The 21,770-nt window shown below is 37.5% G+C and overlaps 1 protein-coding gene across 5 annotated transcripts in view; it reads left to right on the top strand.

The window, feature by feature from the left end:
• ZYG11B (zyg-11 family member B, cell cycle regulator) overlaps positions 1-21,770 on the top strand; it is a 74,579-nt gene that overhangs the window by 27,358 nt on the left and 25,451 nt on the right. For all 5 annotated transcript variants that reach the window (NM_001102247.1, XM_015465572.3, XM_059884813.1 and 2 more), the window contains 6 exon segments: positions 5,194-5,948; positions 13,007-13,147; positions 15,410-15,586; positions 16,502-16,566; positions 19,400-19,499; positions 19,713-19,763. In NM_001102247.1, coding sequence (NP_001095717.1) covers positions 5,194-5,948; positions 13,007-13,147; positions 15,410-15,586; positions 16,502-16,566; positions 19,400-19,499; positions 19,713-19,763 — 1,289 coding nt within the window.

The raw sequence follows: 21,770 nt of genomic DNA, 5'->3' as shown, positions 1-21,770 counted from the left end.
CTTAGCAAGTTCAGTTTAAATATTTGTACATATAACTAGTCTTATAAATCAAAAGAATAAATGTTAACTGAAGTTTTAACTTTTCCATATTCCTTTGGAAATATAACTATTGTTAATTAATAATAGCAGCTAACATTTGTTGAATGCTTATTACATACCAGGCACTGGTGAATGCTTTGTATGAATAAAATAATGAAAGTAGTTTTTAAGTACATATAACTTAATAATTGTCTTCCAGAGTATGTCTTTGAGAAGCTATATGCTTGATCAGAATGTGTTTTCTATCAGTTTTCTTCAAATTGAGTTCAAATGAGGAAAGTGAGGATCAAGAGAAACAGTGTGCTGCCCCATTTGTGTTTCCCCCATGTGATTACCTGTCTTATTCATCACATGCACAGATTATTTAATCTCTTTGTAAAAATCATATCCACCTTCAAACAGTCAAGAGTGGATACTGCTAATAGTACTGCAAAAGAAAAATCTCTGGACTGCTAGGGAATTCCTTATGAATGCTTTCAAAATTGCTAGTATAAGTCTTCTAATAGTGCAATGATTTTAGAAAATAATTCATTTAAAAAAATTTACTTATTTACTCAATTCAAGGGATTAATGATATTGGTAGCAGTCCTTATTAAAATAAGCCTGATACTAAAGAGTTTTACTTACTTGATTCTATAATTCTCTTGTTTTACTCTTTGCTCACTGTATCTGTTGTCTCAATGCTAAAAGTTTTCCAGGAAATGTGTGCATAAGATCTAGAAATCAGAATAAGAATTTTACCATCTAAAAACATAATGCCGTTTCAGTTCAGTTCAGTCGCTCAGTCGTGTCTGACTCTGCGACCCCATGAATCGCAGCACGCCAGGTCTCCCTGTCCATCACCAACTCCTGGAGTTCACTCAGACTCACGTCCATCAAGTCAGTAACGCCATCGAGCCATCTCATCCTCTGTTGTCCCCTTCTCCTCCTGCCCCCAATCCCTCCCAGCATCAGAGTCTTTTCCAATGAGTCAACTCTTCGCATGAGGTGGCCAAAGTACTGGAGTTTCAGCTTCAGCATCATTCCCTCCAAAGAAATCCCAGGGCTGATCTCCTTCAGAATGGACTGGTTGGATCTCCTTGCAGTCCAAGGGACTCTCAAGAGTCTTCTCCAACACCACAGTGCAAAAACATCAATTTTTCGGCACTCAGCCTTCTTCACAGTCCAACTGTCACATCCATACATGACCACAGGAAAAAGCATAGCCTTGACTAGACGGACCTCTGTTGGCAAAGTAATGTCTCTGCTTTTCAATATGCTATCTAGGCTGAACTTAACTTTCCTTCCAAGGAGTAAGCGTCTTTTAATTTCATGGCTACAGTCACCATCTGCAGTGATTTTGGAGCCCCCCAAAATAAAGTCTGACACTGTTTCCACTGTTTCCCCATCTATTTCCCATGAAGTGATGGGACCGGATGCCATGATCTTCGTTTTCTGAATGTTGAGCTTTAAGCCAACTTTTTCACTCTCCTCTTTCACTTTCATCAAGAGGCTTTTGAGGTCCTCTTCACTTTCTGCCATAAGGGTGGTGTCCTCTGCATATCTGAGGTGATTGATATTTCTCCCAGCAATCTTGATTCCAGCTTGTGTTTCTTCCAGTCCAGCGTTTCTCATGATGTACTCTGCATAGAAATTAAATAAGCAGGGTGACAATATACAGCCTTGACGTACTCCTTTTCCTATTTGGAACCAGTCTGTTGTTCCATGTCCAGTTCTAACTGTTGCTTCCTGACCTGCATACAGATTTCTCAAGAGGCAGGTCAGGTGGTCTGATATTCCCATCTCTTTCAGAATTTTCCACAGTTTATTGTGATCCACACAGTCAAAGGCTTTGGCATAGTCAATAAAGCAGAAATAGATGTTTTTCTGGAACTCTCTTGCTTTTTCCATGATCCAGCCGATGTTGGCAATTTGATCTCTGGTTCCTCTGCATTTTCTAAAACCAGCTTGAACATCAGGGAGTTCACGGTTCATGTATTGCTGAAGCCTGGCTTGGAGAATTTTGAGCATTACTTTACTAGTGTGTGAGATGAGTGCAATTGTGCAGTAGTTTGAGCATTCTTTGGCAGTGCCTTTCTTTGGGATTGAAATGAAAACTGACCTTTTCCAGTCCTGTGGCCACTGCTGAGTTTTCCAAATTTGCTGGCGTATTGAGTGCAGCACTTTCACAACATCATCTTTCAGGATTTGAAATAGCTCAACTGGAATTCCATCACCTCCACTAGCTTTGTTCGTAGTGATGCTTTCTAAGGCCCACTTGACTTCACATTCCAGGATGTCTGGCTCTAGGTCAGTGATCACACCATAGTGATTATCTGGGACATGAAGATCTTCTATGTATTCTTGCCACCTCTTCTTGATATCTTCTGCTTCTGTTAGGTCCATACCATTTCTGTCCTTTATTGAGCCCATCTTTGCATGAAATGTCCCTTTGGTATCTCTAATTTTCTTGAAGAGATCTCTAGTCTTTCCCATTCTGTTGTTTTCCTCTATTTCTTTGCATTGATTGCTGAAGAAGGTTTTCTTATCTCTTCTTGCTATTCTTTGGAACTCTGCATTCAGATGCTGATATCTTTCCTTTTCTCCTTTGCTTTTCGCTTCTCTTCTTTTCACAGCTATTTGTAAGGCCTCCCCAGACAGCCATTTTGCTTTTTTGCATTTCTTGTCCATGGGGATGGTCTTGATCCCTGTCTCCTGTACAATGTCATGAACCTCCGTCCATAGTTCATCAGGCACTCTATCTATCAGATCGAGGCCCTTAAATCTATTTCTCACTTCCAGTGTATAATCATAAGGGATTTGATTTAGGTCATACCTGAATGGTCTTATTAATATAATATCTAACTATTAACTATTAAGAATGTAATGTCGAATATGAATATTGTAGTGGTATAGTCATCCATGGACAGGTCTTATGTGAACATAAGTTTTCATTTCTTTGGGATACATGCCCAGCAGTGCTACTGTTGGGTCCTATTGTAGTTGCATGTTTAGCCACACTGTTTACAGAATGGCTATGCCATTTTACACTCTTAACAATGTAAGACTGACTCAGTTTCTCTGCATACTTGCCAGCATTTGGTGTTATTACTGTTTTTTTATTTGAGCCATTTTAATAGGTGTGTAATGATTTCTTCAAATACTTTTTCAACCCTGCCCTATTCCTCCACTCTTTCTGGACAAATTAGCTGTGTTCAAATATGTTTTAAGTCTGTTTTTTTTACCTGTTCTTTAGATTTGGGTAATTTCTGTTTTTTTTTTTCACTCTTTTAGTTCACTAATTCTTTCCTTTGTTCCTTTTATTCTGTTGTTGAACGCAACCATTATTGTATTTTTCAATTCTAAAATTTTCCTTTGGTTCTTCTTTATAACTTCTGCTTCTTTTCTGAGGTTTTCTGTTTTCCATTTGTTTCAAGCTTGTTTGTATTTGCACACTTAAGCATTTTTATGATGGCTCCTTTAAGACCTTCATCAAATAATTTTAACATTTCTCATTTTTTTAGTGTTGACATCTATAGTCTTCTTTTCATGTTGAGATCTTACTGGCCCTTTGTATGATGAGTGAGTTTTTATTGGAATCTGGACATTTTGGATATTGTGTTATGTGGGACTGCTGTTTTTGTTTGTGTCTCTGCCACCACTCTAGCAGTGGAAGGTGAAGGCACTGCCTTGTTATTGCCAGACTGGGGTAAATGTTCTTATTCCCCACTTGACTTCTGTTGACACCTGAGACTTAGTGCTTCTCATTACTCATTACTGCTCTGCAGGGGATTGGCGTGCTGCTTCCCCACTAGTTCGCTACTGGTACCCTCCCTAGCTGAGAGCCGTGTGAGTACTTCATTTCTCTTCTTCATTTGGCCTCCACTGACAGCATGTTGTAGGGAGGTGACCTCATTACTTACTGTTGGGCAGTGATGAAGTCTCAACTCTCCATTAGGCTTCCTTTGATACCACCCCAGCTCAGAAAGGGAGAAGCATCTCATTACTGCCAGATGGACATGGAAGTCCTGCCTCCATACTCGGCCTTCTCCTAACACTTCTCTGTGGGGAGATTGTGGCAACTAGTTATAGCAGGAGTGAAAGTCTAGGTTCCCCGCTTGGCATCTGCTGGTGTGGATGAGGGTGAGGTTTTGTTCATGTCTCTGACACCCTCATCCACATCAGGAAATGTGGTGAGATAAAGTAATCACTTTATTTCAGTCAAACACCAGAGACCTAATGAGGAACCAGAACACCAGTCTCCCGCATAGCCATAATGAGGAGCACTAAGTCTCGGGTGTCAACAGAAGTCAAGTGAGGGACAAAAACATTTACCCTTGCTAGGCTGCCCTTTTTCTGGTACTTTGGCTAGAGTGAGCAGATTTTGTGGCCCTGGCAGGGGAGGGGCTGTTTTTGTGTGTGCTTGTTGGTATTTCCCAATTGCCAGCTTAAGTCTGGAATATATGGTACAGGGGAAAAAACCAGGAACTCCACCATATTGTTCTTTGTGTCCCAAGATCTCTAGCTAGCCTGCTTTCTTCTCTTGACCTTTCAGTGATCTAGCCTTATTCCTTGTCTCTTCCCACTGCCATACGTAAATCTTCAGAAATCGACCATGTTCTCACTCATATCTAGGTTTTCCCCTGTATTCTTCTTAAATTCCCCTCACCTTCCTTCTCCATCTTTGCATTTTTCCTTCATCTTTGAAAGACCTTCTCAAGGATCACCTCTTCCATGGAGCCTTTTTCAGATCTCCAGGGATGGTAAATTACTTCCTTTTCTTTGCTTTCATGATCCTTTTGTACTTGGATCTGGTATACCTTTGGCTAGAACTGGGCATGTAGCCCCATCTAAATCCAAGGGTAGGTTGGAAAACACAACTGTGCATGTGTCCAGTAATGGGAGGAGAACCAGATATTAGTGAATATCAGTAATGCCTAACACAGTCCTGATTCTGCCACGTGCTATTTCTGTGCTGTTGGAAGCCCACTTTTTTGAACCCCAGTTTACTCAGCTATAAATTGTGGATAATCACATTCTTACCTTACTGAATTGTTGTGTCTATTAAATGAAATACTGTTACATGGTAGTGCTTTGAAAGTGTAAAGTATACTGGAAGTTTTAGCTATCCTTTAACCATTTTTTGAAGTTAAAGTACTGCTTATTTTTTCCTAGGTCTCCTGAATGATGCAACTGTAGGTATTTTTAGGGGCAACCAGATGCGCTTAAAACGAGCTTGCATTCGCAAAGCCAAGATCTCTGCTGTTGCTTTCCGGAAAGCCTTCTGCCACCACAAGTTAGTGGAACTTGATGCCACAGGTGTGAATGCTGACATCACGATTACAGACATCATCAGTGGGCTTGGCAGTAATAAATGGATCCAGCAAAATCTCCAGTGCCTCGTGCTGAACTCATTAACTCTGTCCCTCGAAGATCCTTATGAGCGGTGCTTTAGCCGACTTTCTGGCCTTCGAGCATTAAGCATCACCAATGTTCTCTTTTACAATGAAGACCTGGCTGAAGTTGCCTCATTGCCAAGATTAGAGAGCCTGGATATTTCTAACACCTCGATCACAGACATCACGGCTCTGCTGGCTTGCAAAGACCGACTCAAGTCTCTAACCATGCATCACTTGAAATGTTTAAAAATGACAACTACCCAGATACTGGATGTTGTTCGAGAACTAAGACATCTGAATCATCTTGATATTTCGGATGATAAACAGTTTACATCAGACATAGCTCTTCGATTACTAGAACAAAAGGACATCCTGCCCAACCTCGTCTCCCTGGATGTTTCTGGGAGGAAGCATGTGACAGACAAAGCTGTTGAAGCTTTTATTCAGCAACGGCCCAGCATGCAGTTTGTAGGTTTGCTGGCCACTGATGCTGGCTATTCTGAATTCCTCACAGGCGAAGGACATTTGAAGGTCAGATTTTAAAAATATATTCCTTTGTCAGGCTGACCATTGTTTAGTTTACATAAGACTCCATTAAGGTGAATGTCTAATAATATATAGATCATATTCATGAAACATGACATAGAGTGAAAAGGCCTTGCTTTTGAGTCTGAATTAATATTCCAGATTATTTGCTTTATGGCCCAGAGCAAACTATGATGTAACTTTTCAATTTACATTTATTTATAAAATAGATATGACTCTTACCTGCAAAATTATTCTGAAGATTAATAATTATATATGTAAAGTGCAAGTCATGTTGTAGGCCCTGGATAAATGATAGTTCTCATGAAGAGAATGTTTAGATATTTTGAACCACTTAAACATATAGTATCTAAAGGATCACGTCAAAGAAACTAGAGATGCTCCTTTGTAGAAAAGAGTAATGGGAGGTAAGTTGTCCAAGAAGATCTCTATTGTAAAAATGGTAAAATCCTTCTCTTCTTAGGTTTCTCATGCGTAATGGCTTAAATTCCATTTGGGAAACATCTACTGAACTTGGCTCAACTTGAGATTGAAAGATAAAAAAGATACAGGATTTGCTTCCAAGGAGCTTGATAGTAGTAGTAATGTTATGATCACAAACAAATCTAAAGCCAAGGATCAGTATAGTTGCTGTAGGAGAGTAGGAGAAACTTTTTCTCACTGGAGAATTTTCGTCTTGATGGAAGATGGTATCTGAATCAGACCTTGAGGGATAGAACTGTAACAGGTTTAAGGACAACTAGTATTTTTCTTGGAGAAGGAAATGGCAGCCCACTCCAGTGTTCTTGCCTGGAGAATCCCAGGGACGGGGGAGCCTGTTGGGCTGCCGTCGCAGGGGTCGCACCGAGTTGGACACGACTGAAGCGACTTAGCAGCAGCAGTATTTTTCTAACATACATTGTATCCTATAAGTGCTTTATATTGTATATGGTAATATCTGTAGGTTGATGTTAACTCCACTTTATAGATGAAAAACATAGAAATTATGATTTACTGTTAGTTAGAACCAGCGTTTGGATCTACATCTATCAAATTTCAGAGCCCCATTTTTTTTTTCCTCTACGACTTACATCAAACCACTTAAGTTGAAGCATCATTTGATTCTACCTGGTGCAAATGGCAATACTGCATTCTTTTTTATGGCTGAGTAGTGTTCATGTGTGTGTGTGTATACCACGCCACTTCTTTATCCATTGTCTATCAATGGACACTTAGATTGTATCCATGTCTTGGCTATTGTAAATAGCGCTGCTGTAAATTTGGGGATGCATGTATCTGTTTGAATTATAATTTTCTCCAGATGTATGTCCAGGAATGGGATTCTGAATCATATGGTAACTCTATTTTTAGTTTTGTAAGGAACCTCCATACTATTTTCCATAGTGACTGTACCAATTTACTTTCCTGCCAGCAGTGCAGGAGGATTCTTTTTTAGCAATCAATATCGATCTCAAAAAAGGAGAAGGAAAGGTTAGCTATAGAACATTTTAAAACATGTCAGTTCTTATATTATTTGTAAATTTAGACTTTAAAAAGTAGAATGTAGGCAATTATTTTGAGTCACTTTTTTATTCATTCATTCAGTAAATATTTTATTAAGTACCTCTGCATATTATGTACTGTGCTAGACATGGAGATTTGATGGTAGAGTGAAATGGCGTGATCTTGCCCTCATGGAGCTTATAATTTAGTGAGGGATTCAGACAGTGAAGTATCATACATATGTTATGGGTGTATGATTTCAATATATGTATTTATATATCATATACATAATGTGCACATATATATATGCTTTAAACTGCATAGTGTGAAGAATCTAAAAGCTACATAATACTGTATTTGAGTATGTTGAACAGAGAGGCTTGACTTAGTTTAAGGCTTCTCTGAGGACTTGATGAATGAGTGAAGACCTTATGGATGAGTAACTTGGTAGAGAAGATTCCAGGCAGCAAGAATAATACAGCAAAAGATGTGTGGTAGGAAGGGAACATGGTACATCCAAGGAACTTCAAGAAAGCCACTGTGGCTAGAGTTCTAGAGTAGGAAGTTGCAGAGCGATGAGATGAGGCTGGAAAAAGTAGGTGCTAGGGCCAGAAAGGGCAAAGTCACATGAGCCAGGTGCAGAGCAGCAAGTGTGAGGAACTACGTAACAGCTTGTTATTGAACAAGGTAAGTTTCTAGCACAGGGCTTGTGGGTAAAGGCAGCATAAAAATGTAGATTACTAAGTTAGTGTTACTTGTCTGCCTAAGAAATGGATCAGTAAAGAATTATAAAAATCAAAGGGGAAGAAATCTCTGTGTGCTGGGAGTTTAGGAAGGATTTCCCAGAGGAGGTGAGCTTGATCTGTGTCCTCAACGATGAGAGGAATGTGTCCCTAGCACACTGCACTAAGTAATCTTCTCAAGGCAAAGATCCTCCAGTAGCTATGATTCCCGAGCAGTGTGATTTTTGCTGATTGTTCTTACCACCAACAGACCCTAGAGTGAATTAGCCCAAGATTTTCAGTTGAGGCTAGTAGAACATACACATCGTACAATGCCTCTGTGAAACAGGTTTGATTTTACAAATGGAACATCATTGCTTTGAAATTTTGACTCTAGAAAACACCTACTTTGCTGTCATCTAGTTTCCACTTCTGTAAACACAGTGATTCTCAACCTTGGCTATAATTAAAATTACCTGGAGTGTAATTATTTGAGATGATGGATATGTTAAGTAACTGTATCATGATAATCATTTTGCAGTATTTACATGTATAACATCATCGTTTTACACATTACACTTACAGAATGTATTTGTCATTATGTATCTATAATATATATCTTTTAAAGCTGGAAAAAATTTTTAATTAAAAAAATCATCTAAGTAACTTGAGTAATTAAATCAGAAGCACTGTAGGGAGGTGGGACTGAGGCATCAGTTTTTTTTAAAGCTCCTTGGGTGATTTTAATATGTAGCCAAAATGGAGAATCATTGTTTTAAAATAATTTTTAAAAAAAATAGAGATCATTGGAACTTTGCCCCTTATTCAACTATACATAAAAATAGATGTTTGTTTTAAATTATTTATTTGACTACTAATTTGAGAGTTGAAAAATAATAGGTCATGTTAAGAGAAGAGAGCTGAGATTGCTCTGTCTCCTTTTTTAAAATTTTCCAGGTTAGCAAAGTTGAAAAATGGGTCTGAAATGATTATTTTAATGTTATGATGCTTTAAATTAATTTAGTTTGACAGTTTTGGTTTTACATGCCTCAGTAGAGACAGTGTCACTCCCCAGTATTCCTTATGAGGCATTATCTGGTACTTTTAGTGGGTGGTTCAAAGAACAAAAGATTTGTTTTTCCACTTGCATGTATATTATGTATTTTGATCTCTTGGCTCTGTGAGGGAGGTATTTTCCTCAGTGAGAGGGAGTGATTTTCTTAAGGATCACAGCTAGCTGATGAGCCTGGAATGTATTCCTTTACTGCATCTCTGCCTATATTTGAGAACCTTAGTTCTTTCTCTTACTCATCTAGTCCCAACACAAAGGGTTTTCTGACGTAGAATTACCAACCCTGTCACCTTGGTTTCCCTACCTTATCTGCTCGTTTGTCACCATCAGTTTCCTCAACCTTCCGCTATCCCACCATTAAGATTCCTGTGTTTTTTGGCTGCCTCACTCCTGAGAAGCACTGGTCATATGTTAAACCCAGTATTCTCAGTCTTCATCTCATTTGGTCTAAGTGCCTTTTGACATAGTTGATCTTTCTTCCTTCTTGAAATACCTTTTTTTTTTTAACTCAGTTTCTAGAATATCAGATTGACCTTGTTTTTTCCGTACTTTTTGGACTTTCTCTCGGTTTCTTTTATTGATTCTTCCTAAATCTCTCAGGCCTCAAACCTATATGCCTATGTAAATTTAGGAATCATCCTAAATTTATATCTCTAACCTAGACTTCTCCCTTGAACTAAGACTTAATACGTACTTTTTAAAGACGTCTGAGCTAGTGCTTCTGCTCTTGAGGAATTCTGATCCAGTGGAGAACAGACAGACAGTTTAAAAATAGCTTTAATCAGTTGTGAGAAATGCTGTAATAGAGTTATGTGCTGAGTGCTACAAGAAAGTCTTTCCTTAGAATATACATTTAGTTTTATCCATATTTTAAATATTAATAAGGTTTAACTTGGTGGTAAAGGACATTTTTTCTGTTTTAAATAGATTGCAGAAACTAGTATATACAGATGATTGTTTGTTTTGTTGTTGTTGGTTTTTTTTTTTTTATCTAGCATATGAAATTGATTGAATTGAAGATGCATATAGTTTGAAGAACCAGATTGCTTGATTTGAGTAGGGTAGGGGCTCAAGAAGTGTTAACCACTGAATAAATATACAGGCAATGAAATTTGGTTCAGATTATTTACATTCCAGTAACAAAAGTTCTGTAATTTTACATTTAAAGATAACTTGAGGTTATATTTTATATAAGATTGTAAAGCTGTTTGAATCAACCAACATGGATAAATGAAGTCTGATGAAGATGATTGTTCATGTGTTTTCCCTCTTACAGTCTTTTTTAGCTCTCCTAATAGTTCAGTGTCTTTCCAAATCTAAAATCTAAGAAAAAGTTCAGGGTGATTCAAAAACAGTTGAACATTAGGAAAATTTTTATTGTTCAATAACTGCTTATATGTGTGAATACATAGTCAAAATCAATGTTTATGTATGTGTATTATACATTCTTATTGTTGTTTAGTCACTAAGTCGTGTCTGACTCTTTTATGACGCCACAAACTGAAGCCTGTCAGACTCCTCTGTTCATGGGATTTCCCAGGCAAGAATACTTGAGTGGATTGCCATTTCCTTCTCCAAGGGTTCTTCCCCACCCAGGGATCAAACACACATCTCTTGTGTCTCCTGCATTGGCAGGCGGATTCTTTACCACTGAGCCTCCAAAGAAGCCTATATTATACATAAATAATATAAAAAACATTTTGTAAAGAAACTTCCATTGTTATTCCCGCAGTCTTACAGTCTTACAAATGCTCAGTATATGCCTTTTTGTCATTTGATACACACATCTGTACTATAGTCTAATTTTATTAGACCTTTGTAGCATATCCCATCGGTGGTTAAAATGTTAGCTGTGATACAGCCCTTCATTTTCTTAAAGCTGCATATTCCTTACCCATATGAACATAGTTATTACTAAGTAATATATTTTAAACATTTATTTTTGTGTTACCTTTTATAATAGTGCTGCCAAAAAAAGATAGGGTTTGGGGGTTTTTTGTATTTTATTTTTTTTTTTACCATTTTGAAATTGTCACTCAGGTTGATAAATAGAACTTGTCAGCCACCCTGAAGCTCTTTCACATGCCCCATCCTGATCACAACTTCCTCCTTCCCCACAAAAGTAATCTCTGCCCTGACTCTAATAATAATCATGTCCTTGCTCTTTTAAATAGTTTTACAGCCCAACCATTTACCTCTAGGCACTTAGTTAATCTTGTTCACTTTTCTTGCCCACTTTTGCCCACTTTTCAAAATCATACGTCTTTTCAGTATCTTTTATAAAATTCCCTCTCCATCCGTTTCTTTTCCTTATACTTTGTGTATTAAAGAATCTGACCCTTTGGTCTGTAGACTTTCCCTCAGTCTAGATTTTCTTGATTGTATGTTTGTGGTGCATATTGACTGTATTTTCTGCAGATTGGTAGCTGGATGTGAGGACTTGGTCAAACTCACGTTTAATCCCTTTGGCAGGACGCTTAGGTTTTACGTTCTTTCATTAAGGAAGTACATAATGTCTGGTTGTTTTTCTTTCTGTGATTTATTAGCAGTTGTTGACATTCAACACCTAGTTCCATTAATTCATTGAGGATCATGGTGATACTGTAATAATTTCTTTTTTTACTTATTACTGGCTTACTTTTCCCAAAAGCCACTTCTTGTTACATACATTTGGCTACCCAGTGGTATATGAACCACAGTTGGTCTTCCCTTGTGCCGCAGCTGGTAGAGAATCTGCCTGCAATGTGGGAGACCTGGGTTCCATCCCTGGGTTGGGAAGATCCCCTGGAGAAGGGAAAGGCTACCCACTCCAGTATTCTGGTCTGGAGAATTCCATGGACTGTATAGTCCATGGGGTTGCAAAGAGTCGGACACGACTGAGCGACTTTCACTTCACTTCACTTAAGATAACTATATTAACCTGTATAAATGGGAAATTCCAGGATAAACCTACTTTTGAACAGAATTTTTTTAATGCTGAATGGGAGCTTGATAAATCTGGGAGAATCAATTAATATATTTATTTGATATTTATTGAGTGCTTGTTCTGAGCCACACACAGTGCTGCCTGTAGGGGTACAGTGAATAGATCAGTCTACTAAGGGGATTATGGTAATGGCTATGAAGGTGATGTTTCAGGAAGACCTGACCTAGATTGGTGGGCCAGAGAAGGCCTCTCTAAAGAAGTGTTATTTAACTTGAAATGAGAAGGATGAATAGAAATTAGGTAAAGAAAGAGAAGGAAATTTCAGTCGGAGAGGACATTATACTTAGTAGCTTTTTCCTGGGAAAGAGCTTGGCTTATTGAAAGATCAGAAAGGTCAGTGTAGGGTGTTGTGGGGAGAGGGATAGATTGAGAGTTTGGGATTGGCATGTACACATTGCTATAAAAATAAAAAAAGGCCACTGTCATTACTAAATTGTGAGTTAGGGCGAGAGGGTTACCTTAAGAGGCAGTAGAAGCCTAATCATGTGTACTAAGACCTTATAAATAAGAGTTAAATATCTTGAGATTTATTTTAGGTACAGTATAGAAAATTTTACCCATAGACTTATTCTAGGGTCTGAGCCTATCTAATATATATCTGTTTAGCATATGTATACCTTCACAGGGTAACTTTTCTGGATGGGTTGGAAAATAATCATAGCCATTTGTTTGAAGCTTTACATAACTATCCAGGATGCCATCCACACAAATGATGTTTGGATAGAGACACTTGGAGGGTTGAAAAGAATCCTAAAAGCTCATCTTCTGGCTGTGTTCAAAGGTGTCTGGAGAAGCCAATGAAACTCAGATTGCAGAAGCACTGAAGAGGTACAGTGAACGGGCCTTCTTTGTCCGAGAAGCTCTATTTCACCTTTTTAGCCTGACTCATGTGATGGAAAAAACAAAGCCAGAAATTTTAAAGGTAAGAACAAGAAACTGGATGTGAGAAGTGTGAAATTATCTTCCTAGATAGATGATGGTTTTGTGAAGAAAATTGGTGAAAATCTGCATTTAGTCTTTTTTTTTTATAAGATTGATAATATATAATTCAGTTTTTAGCCATAAATGAGAATGAGAGGAGATAACTGAATAGTGTTACTGAAGTTTTATAGTAATCTCATTTAAACAATATAAAATGCCCTCAAGTTCATATTTAACTATCTAAAACCAGTAATCATTGTGATATCTTTTTACCAGCTGTAGTAGAAAATAGAGTATATAACTTGAATCAGGACACTACTTGGTATATTAGCCATGTATTGCTTCTGTATATGGTTTTTAAAGAAATACAATATTGGGATTTTATAAAGCACTTTTCCATGCTATTTATGAACCTTCTTGTGCTTTTGTAACTAATCTGTGTTATTCCCCAATTAAGATATTTTACCCAAGACAGTTTTTGGAGGAAAAAAAAGGAGGATTCTTAATTTTGTTGATTGGGTGGGACATTTTTTTTGTCAGAATGTGGTTCTTTAGCCACCTGAAGTCTGGGATATTGCTTATTTTAAAAAGCATTTGTGAACCTCATTCCAAGAAAATTTAGATTCAGTAGGGCTGGATAAGATACAGGAATCTACATTGTAATAATCCCTCAGGATAATCCTTATACACATTTAATTTAGTACTATATCATATTTGGTCCCTCTTTTAGTGGGCACAACAATCCCGAGAGAAGTTTTATCTTCTGTTTCACGGATTATGTACTTGAGGGTCTGTGAAGTTAAGTAACAATAAATTAGTGGCAGAGCCAGAAATGACTTAACCTCCCGGTTTCTTAAATTTTTTGAGAATGGGGTGTTTGGATAAGAAGCAGTAACATCTGAGTCCCCGGATGTTGACTGCAACATCCGCCACCTCCCGTGTACATACCAGAGGATATTGGTGCTTGGCATATGCATTATCATTTTTTGGTTTTGGTTACTGTGCACTTGAGTAACAGAGGACCAGACCCGTCGTCCTGATCTGAAATATTTACTCATTCATTCATTCAGAGAATGGTGCAGAGAGAAATGTGATCCTTGTAAGGAGTTTTTGCTGCAAAAGAAAGCAAAAGCAAAAGGTGGTAGTTGGCTGAGGATGTTTGTGGGTTTTGTTTTGTTTTGTTTTAGATGAGAGAAAAAAATACCTTGTATGCTGTGTGAATGATCGACTACAGAATAAAAATCTGGTATAGGAGTTGGAAGGGGAGATCAGCTGAAGCAGTGTCCTTGAGTAGACAAGAAGGGAAGAATCAAGCATTTAAGTGGAGGGATTATTTTTAGAGAGGAGCCCCTAGAGGTCATTTATGGTCACAAGCAGGCAGACAGCAATTGCTCGTGTGTATGCTGGCAACGAGGTACGTGTAAAAGCCAGAATCTGAAGTTCTTTTATGATTACTTCAGTTTTCTTGGGGTAACTGGAAGTAAGATCTTCAGTCAGTAATGAGGAATGGGGAGGATTTGTTGGGGATTTGAGGAGAGAGGAAAAGGGGAGAAGTAGTTATCTAGGCCAGAGGGAAGTAAATGGATTTTATTTTATTTTAATTTTAGCAGTATTCTTAAGGAACTGAATGTTGGGATTTGAAAGTGAAGTTTGCTGCTGGTTTACCCTATTCAAGTCAGTAAGAATTTGTTTAGTGTTTGGCATAAAACAGGCCAGACTGAACTATATCTAGGAAATACTAAGATGTTTTCTCTGAATAGAAAAGATTCATTAACATTACAGAAAAATTTCCGGACATGAACAACTTGACACCTCCCTTGACCAGGTAGGTGAATAACTATTATGTCCTAGGCTCTGCACATAAGGATAAAAAATATACTTAAGATATCTTAGAAATTATTACAGATCAACAGAGTAATGTTGCTATATTCTGCTGCTGCTACTGCTAAGTTGCTTCAGTCGTGTCCGACTCTGTGTGACCCCATAGATGGCAGCTGACTAGGCTCCTGTCCCTGGTTTCTCCAGGCAAGAATAGTGGAGTGAGTTACCATTTCCTTCTCCAATGCATGAAAGTGAAAAGTGAAAGTGAAGTAGCTCAGTCATGTCCGACTCTTTGAGACCCTATGGACTGTAGCCTACCAGGCTCCTCCGTCCATGGGATTTTCCAGGCAAGAGAATTGGAGTGGGTCCTTCTCCATTGCTATATGAAGAGGGTTTATATGTTTTTTATAAGTTGGATTAAGAGAACTCATTTCTTTTTCAGCTTGTGGTTACTGGGATGAGAAACCACCCTATGAATTTGCCAGTGCAGCTTGCTGCAAGCGCCTGTGTGTTTAATTTAACCAAGCAGGATCTTGCTGCAGGAATGCCTGTCCGACTCCTGGCCGATGTGACCCATTTGCTGCTCAAAGCCATGGAACATTTTCCCAACCACCAGCAGGCAAGCATATGGGAATTCACATTCAAATGGTCTTTTTAGTGTCTGCTACCCATCTCCTACCTCCATACAGTTCATTTTACTAGACCAAAGCTGGAAATTCCTTTGGAGGCTGTGAAGTAATAAGTTTTGTGGTGTGACTGAGTGCAGGGCGATAGAGAAGTAGAATACTAAAGAATGCATTCCTTACCTAAAACTATTTCAGTCCAAACATTGTGGGAAATAATGCAAGCCATGTAAAACTTCTTGCACTTAGACCTTGAGTTAGTAATAATTTCAGCATACAGGATTAGGCGTAGAGCTTCTGCTCTGAGCCAGGCATTGGTTAGGTACTCAAGTACTGGAATAGAGAAATAAATAAGACATGGATTTTCTGTTTCTAGCAGTATAGGTAGTCTACAAAACCTGTCCTGTTCTTTGGATGAAAACTAAAAATGCTGCTTGAATTATATTTTTAACTCTTAAAATTTAACAATGAGTTGGCAAGTTAGTAGAAAATACTCAGAGACCCAAAATCAAGTAAAATTGGCAACCTAAATTGGGGAGTGGATCATTAAAGCCAGCTTCCCTCATTGAGAACAGCTGCCAAACTAGATGAGTTTTAGCCTTTGGTTTTCATGGACTCTGGAAGCCAGGTGAACAGAAGACAAACTAGAACCCATCCAAGGGCCACCAGAAGGGAGGGAGATTAGCTGGAATTATCCAATTTATCACCCTATTTCTCATCTAATAAAAAAGATTTTAAAAATGTGCAAGTAAACTTATGTGGGTCCAGTGGAAGTCTTTGAACCGTAGGTGAGCAGAATAAATGTTCTAAGACATGTTATGCTTTATAAATGTCTTTTTTTTTTTTAATAGAATCTAACAAAACAGTATTTTATTCAGGGTTTTTTTTTTTTTTCTGTCTTTGGTTCTTAGTTACAGAAGAACTGCCTCCTTTCACTTTGCAGTGACCGAATTCTTCAAGACGTTCCATTCAACAGGCAAGTGGTAGCACCAGAACTATGGGACAAAATAGAATTATAGAAATCTGTCTCGGGTCATTTCTTACCAGTTAGGATATTCCTAGTGTACAGTTAATCAGGTGGGTGGGCTTGTGTATCACTTTGTAGAATGCTGAATCTACTTTCTGTAATTTAATGCTTTGATATTCATGAGAGCAGATTCTATTTTCATACCTCTTTGCATAAGAATTTGTACTGATTATAGTTTTTAGAATGTATGCACAGTGTTGTAGGCTGAAGAAATGGAAGTATTTAGAAATTCAGTATCTTGCCTACGGTTTTGTGACTAGTAACTGCAAGGCTAGAAAGGATCAAGTCTAGTTTTAGCTCCAGCATTCTTTTCTCTGTATCATGCCTCTTATTATTATAGTTACTTGATATTGAATTATAGGAGAAACCTTTTAAGCAGAGGTTAAGGGAGACCATATAGCTGGATTCCAGTAAGTAAAAAGGGTTTCCTTATTTTGTAAGATGTGATTTAGGAGCTAATTTTTTTTTTTTTCATTTTACTATTTTAAAATATAATTTTTTAGTGATGGTATTTTCAAAAATAAATTTATACTTTATGATTTAATGAGAAGTGTTTTTCTCAAGCAGCAGTTTTATAGTGATTTACTTTTATTTGGGTAATAGTACACTGTTATCTGACATGCTGATGGAATGAAGTATTCCATTTACTATTTGAAATAAATAATTGGTTCAGACGGTGAAGAATCTGCCTGCAATGCAGGAGACCTAAGTTTAGTCCCTGGGTCACAGGGATCCCCTGAAGAAGGAAATGGCAACCCACTCCAGTATTCTTGCCTGGAGAATTCCACGGACAGAGGAACCTGGTGGACTACAATCCCTGGAGTCACAAAGAGCTGGACACAACTGAACGACCAACACACTTTCACATGTATCTCATGTAGATTACTGAATTTTATTTTATAAATATATTAAGCATCAGCATTGATCACATGAAGTCACAGGTTGAAAAGACATAATCTCCTAAAGAAAATTATAAACCACCCCAGAGGCTGACAGACTGTTCCTTAAATGGCTAGATATTAAATGTTCCCAGTTTATGAGCCATAGGGTCTCTGTTGGACCTACTTAATCCTCCCATTGTACCTCCAAAGCAGCCATAGATAGACACTTTAACAACAAAAAAAATAAAATGGGGATAACCGTTCCAGTAAAACTTCAGAAGACAGACAGCTAGGCCCACAGCTATAACATCACTTGAGGTGGGCTATTGTTTGCCCTTGATGTAGCCAGTGAGTACAGTCTGCTAGAATTGAGCTTCTTTGTGCTAAGAGACAGAGGTTGGTTAATCTTTGCCTCTCGTGCTTAGTACTTCAGTGGCTGATGGATGGATGGATGGATGGATGAATTAGGAGTATAACAGAAGACAGTCTTTCATAGAAGAGGGTGACAGAATGTACTGGCCCCCCAAGCAAGGACAGAAAGATTTCATTGGCTTGGTGATCATTGAAGATTTCATTTTAGTGATGGCATTAAGATAATAAAACTAATAACTAATGTATGAAGCACTTGCCGGACACTGTGCTAGGTGTTTTCGATATGCTTATTCAGTCCTTGAAACAGTCCTGTGAAATTGTTACTCTTGTAATCTTCATTTTACAGATGAGGAAACAGAGGCACAGAGAAGTTTAGTAGCTTGCTCAAGGTGATAAGATAGTAAGTAGCAGAATTTAGATTTAAATCCAGACTGACTTCCAGAGCTTCTACTTTTTATATCCATGTCATATTGCCTTGAAACCGAAAATTGACTGAGTTGAATGTTTTGTGGGAACTGCACAAGTAAAGGCACAGAGGAAATCAGTACTAGTAAAAATTTAACTTTTATCAAAAGTTTGATATGTGCCAAGGTCTGTACTAAGTCTTAAGCGTTATGTGTGATATGATATAATCCTCACAACAGTTCTGTGGAATAGACTGTATTATTTTACAGACAAGAAAATTGAAGTTCAGAGAGATGAAGAAAGTTACCCAGGGTCCCAAAGTTAGTACATGGTGAAGGTGATATTTGAATCCAGGCTGATTCCAAAGTGTATGATGTTCTTAATGACGTCACTATATTGCCTCACAGGATAAAACAATGTGTTTTATTGTTATCAACAGTAGGTAGAGCTAGAATTCCAACCCCCAAATTCAAAGAACTTCAGAATCCGCTTTTAACTTTTAATACTAGGTTATATTATTTGATATATATGGACATGTTTTGAGACTAATAAAGTTTCTATGTATCATATCCTCTCTTTTCCTGTTTTATTTATTTTTTCTCTAGCATATGTCAGTACCCAAACATGCCATATACTTTACTTACTTATTTATTACCTGTCTTCCCCACTAGAGTGTAATCTCTGTGAGAGTAGAGATATTTCTCTGTTTTGTTTGCTAATCTGTCTCTAGCATCTGAAACAATATCTGGCACAAAGGAGAAGCTGAATAAATGTTTTTGAGTAAAAGAATGAGTGTTCCTATTGTGCTAAGTACTGAGGGGGAACCAGAAAATGCTTAAAATTATTATTATCACTACAGAATAGAAATATGTTATACCTCTAGAAGATGAATGTCAGATATTTTTGACCATTTTTTCCAAACTCTCTGTTTCTTTTACAGTGTTGTCAGAATTAATAATACCATCTCCAAAACACTAAGTGTACTTGTTATTCTCTATCAGTTAGGAGGAACTTTCCTTTTCCTTCTCACCTACCTAAATTGTAGCATCAGTTCCCAGCTGGAGCTCTGAAACTACTCCTGGGGCCTCCAGGGTTAATTCATTAAACTCCTTGTGTGTTTTCAGGTTTGAAGCAGCCAAGCTTGTCATGCAGTGGCTCTGCAACCATGAGGATCAAAACATGCAGAGGATGGCAGTTGCTATCATTTCCATTCTGGCTGCCAAGGTACCTGAATTCATGTTTATAATTTTCTGTAGGAAACTGTTTCCCCTGACAGTTCAGTAAACCAGGTTAACTTATTCAAGCTGCATTCAGTATTGCAGAATTCCAGGGTGATCAGAGATTCTGGTCTGACCTTCGGAGTCTGCTACAATGAATGATATTAAACTCACACCAGTAGATCCTTGGACATTTACCTTGTCTTCTGCTTGCTTGCAGCTTTCTACAGAACAGACAGCCCAGCTTGGTGCTGAGCTCTTCATCGTCAGGGTGAGTCTATGCAGACCCCTAAACAGTTTTCATTTTCATTATTCTCAGGCAGTGTTTGCTTATCTTCAGTGTTTGCCAGTACTTCATCAAGTACTGGTGCCCCCCAGTACATGCCTATCTTCTGAGATTTTATATTTCAAAAGTTTGTTTTTGTTACTTCTAAGTGAATGTGTTAATTTCTCTTCATTGGGGCAGCTTTACTCTTTAACAGGAGGTGGAAAGAGTCCTAAACTAGGAATCAGATGACCCAGGGTCTAACTTGTAAACTCACTGTGTGAATTTAGATAAATTACCTGGACCACTGGGGCCTAAATAAACCTTAAATCCTATCTAGTTCACATAGTTCTGTGATTTTGTTATTTATTAAAAAAATGTGGCATCTCTATTACAGTCATAAGACTTTGCTAGATGGTTTAGGGGATAAGATAATGTTAATAGCTGATTTATGATTTTGGGTTGCTTCAGTTGAGGAATTAGTATGGTGAACAGTGAAAACTTAAAAGGTTTAAAGAGACTAAGTTAAAATCATGCCTTATTCCCAGTTCTATCACTCCGCAGCTGTGTGATTTCAGGCAAGTCACCTAAATTTTCTTTGAAGTCATAAAAAAATGCTTTATACAGTTGTTAAGAAGATTGAAAAGGAAAAAAAGATTGAAGGAATATACTAAGTTCGTAGCACAAAATACAACACATATGTTAGATGAGTAGAAAAGGCTGCTGATTTTATTTATTTTTACTCTTTTCAGGGATGACATTTTAGTTTTAAATATGACTTTTTATTGCTGTGAATGAGTTTCAGTAATTTTGGCTAGAGGTGTATTCCAAGACTATAAAGAAGTAGTCCATTTATGTGCTTTGGGAGGAAATTAAGTTTGAGTAGCAATTAGCAGGAATTAATAGTAGTAGTAATGGTGATGCTAGCTAATTTTTTTTAAGCCCTTAATTAAGTTCAGATAGCCCAATTCTAGTGCCACACTCTTGGCCACTATGCTATTAAGTTACATAATTGCAACTGGATGATTGTGTTTCTTAAAAATTTTTTCCTTCATTGTGGAAGTGAAAGTGAAGTCGCTCAGTCATGTCTGACTCTTTATGATCCCGTGGACTGTAGTCTAGCAGGCTTCTCTGTCCATGGGATTTTCCAGGCAAGAGTACTGGAGTGGGTTGCCATTTTGTATATAACTTTAAATAATAGTGCTCATTAATGTTACTTGTATCTCTTTTAGCAGAGCTCCTTTTACCCCCAAAAGTGTAAACTAAAAATGGAATTATAAATGGCCCATGTAGGTCTTAAAATATTTATTTTTCAAGCTTAACATTTCTTAGGTTTAAAGCTATGATTGAAATAATTTACAAATGGAATTTCAAAGCTATTATCTTATTTAAACCCAATTTAGACTTTAATTCTCTTACTATTGTATATAGTTCATCCTTTCTTTTTTTCTTAAGGAAAACATGGGGTAGGAGAGAATTAGGTCTTCCAATTCTTACTTTCTCTTACTAAGTTGGCTGTGATAAAATTACTTAATATTACTCGGACTCAATTTCCTCTTCTGAAAAATGAGGACGACAGTATTACAATATAGGACATAATTTGCTGATATGTAGTAAGTAATAGATTCATTCCCTCCACCTTTTTTATCCCAGGATCTGAAGTGAGTATATATTGTGACCTCTTGGGTAACATAGTAGATCCTAAGTTTTAATCATTTTGCTTTTCATTTTATTTACAGGTGATTAGATTATAGGTATGATCAGAATATTATAGAAGCATTTGTGAAAATCCTTTTTTTCTTGTAGAAGGGATCAGAATAGTATAGAAGTATTTATGAAAATCCTCTATTTTTTTCTTGTGAAAGGAAAAGTCTAATCCAACAGGCTGTTTGTTGCACTTGTAAAAACCTTCATAGGAAATGTTTGAACCCATGGAACTAATCCTCATGGACTTGTTAGTCCATGTTATTACCACTAATTATAATAACAATTCAGTAATTAGAAATTCTATTT

This window comes from Bos taurus, chromosome 3 (assembly GCF_002263795.3).
Source record: "Bos taurus isolate L1 Dominette 01449 registration number 42190680 breed Hereford chromosome 3, ARS-UCD2.0, whole genome shotgun sequence".
In the NCBI taxonomy this organism is placed as follows: domain Eukaryota; kingdom Metazoa; phylum Chordata; class Mammalia; order Artiodactyla; family Bovidae; genus Bos; species Bos taurus.
Note: the sequence above shows the minus strand (reverse complement) of the source record. Positions and strands in the feature narration are given on the sequence as shown.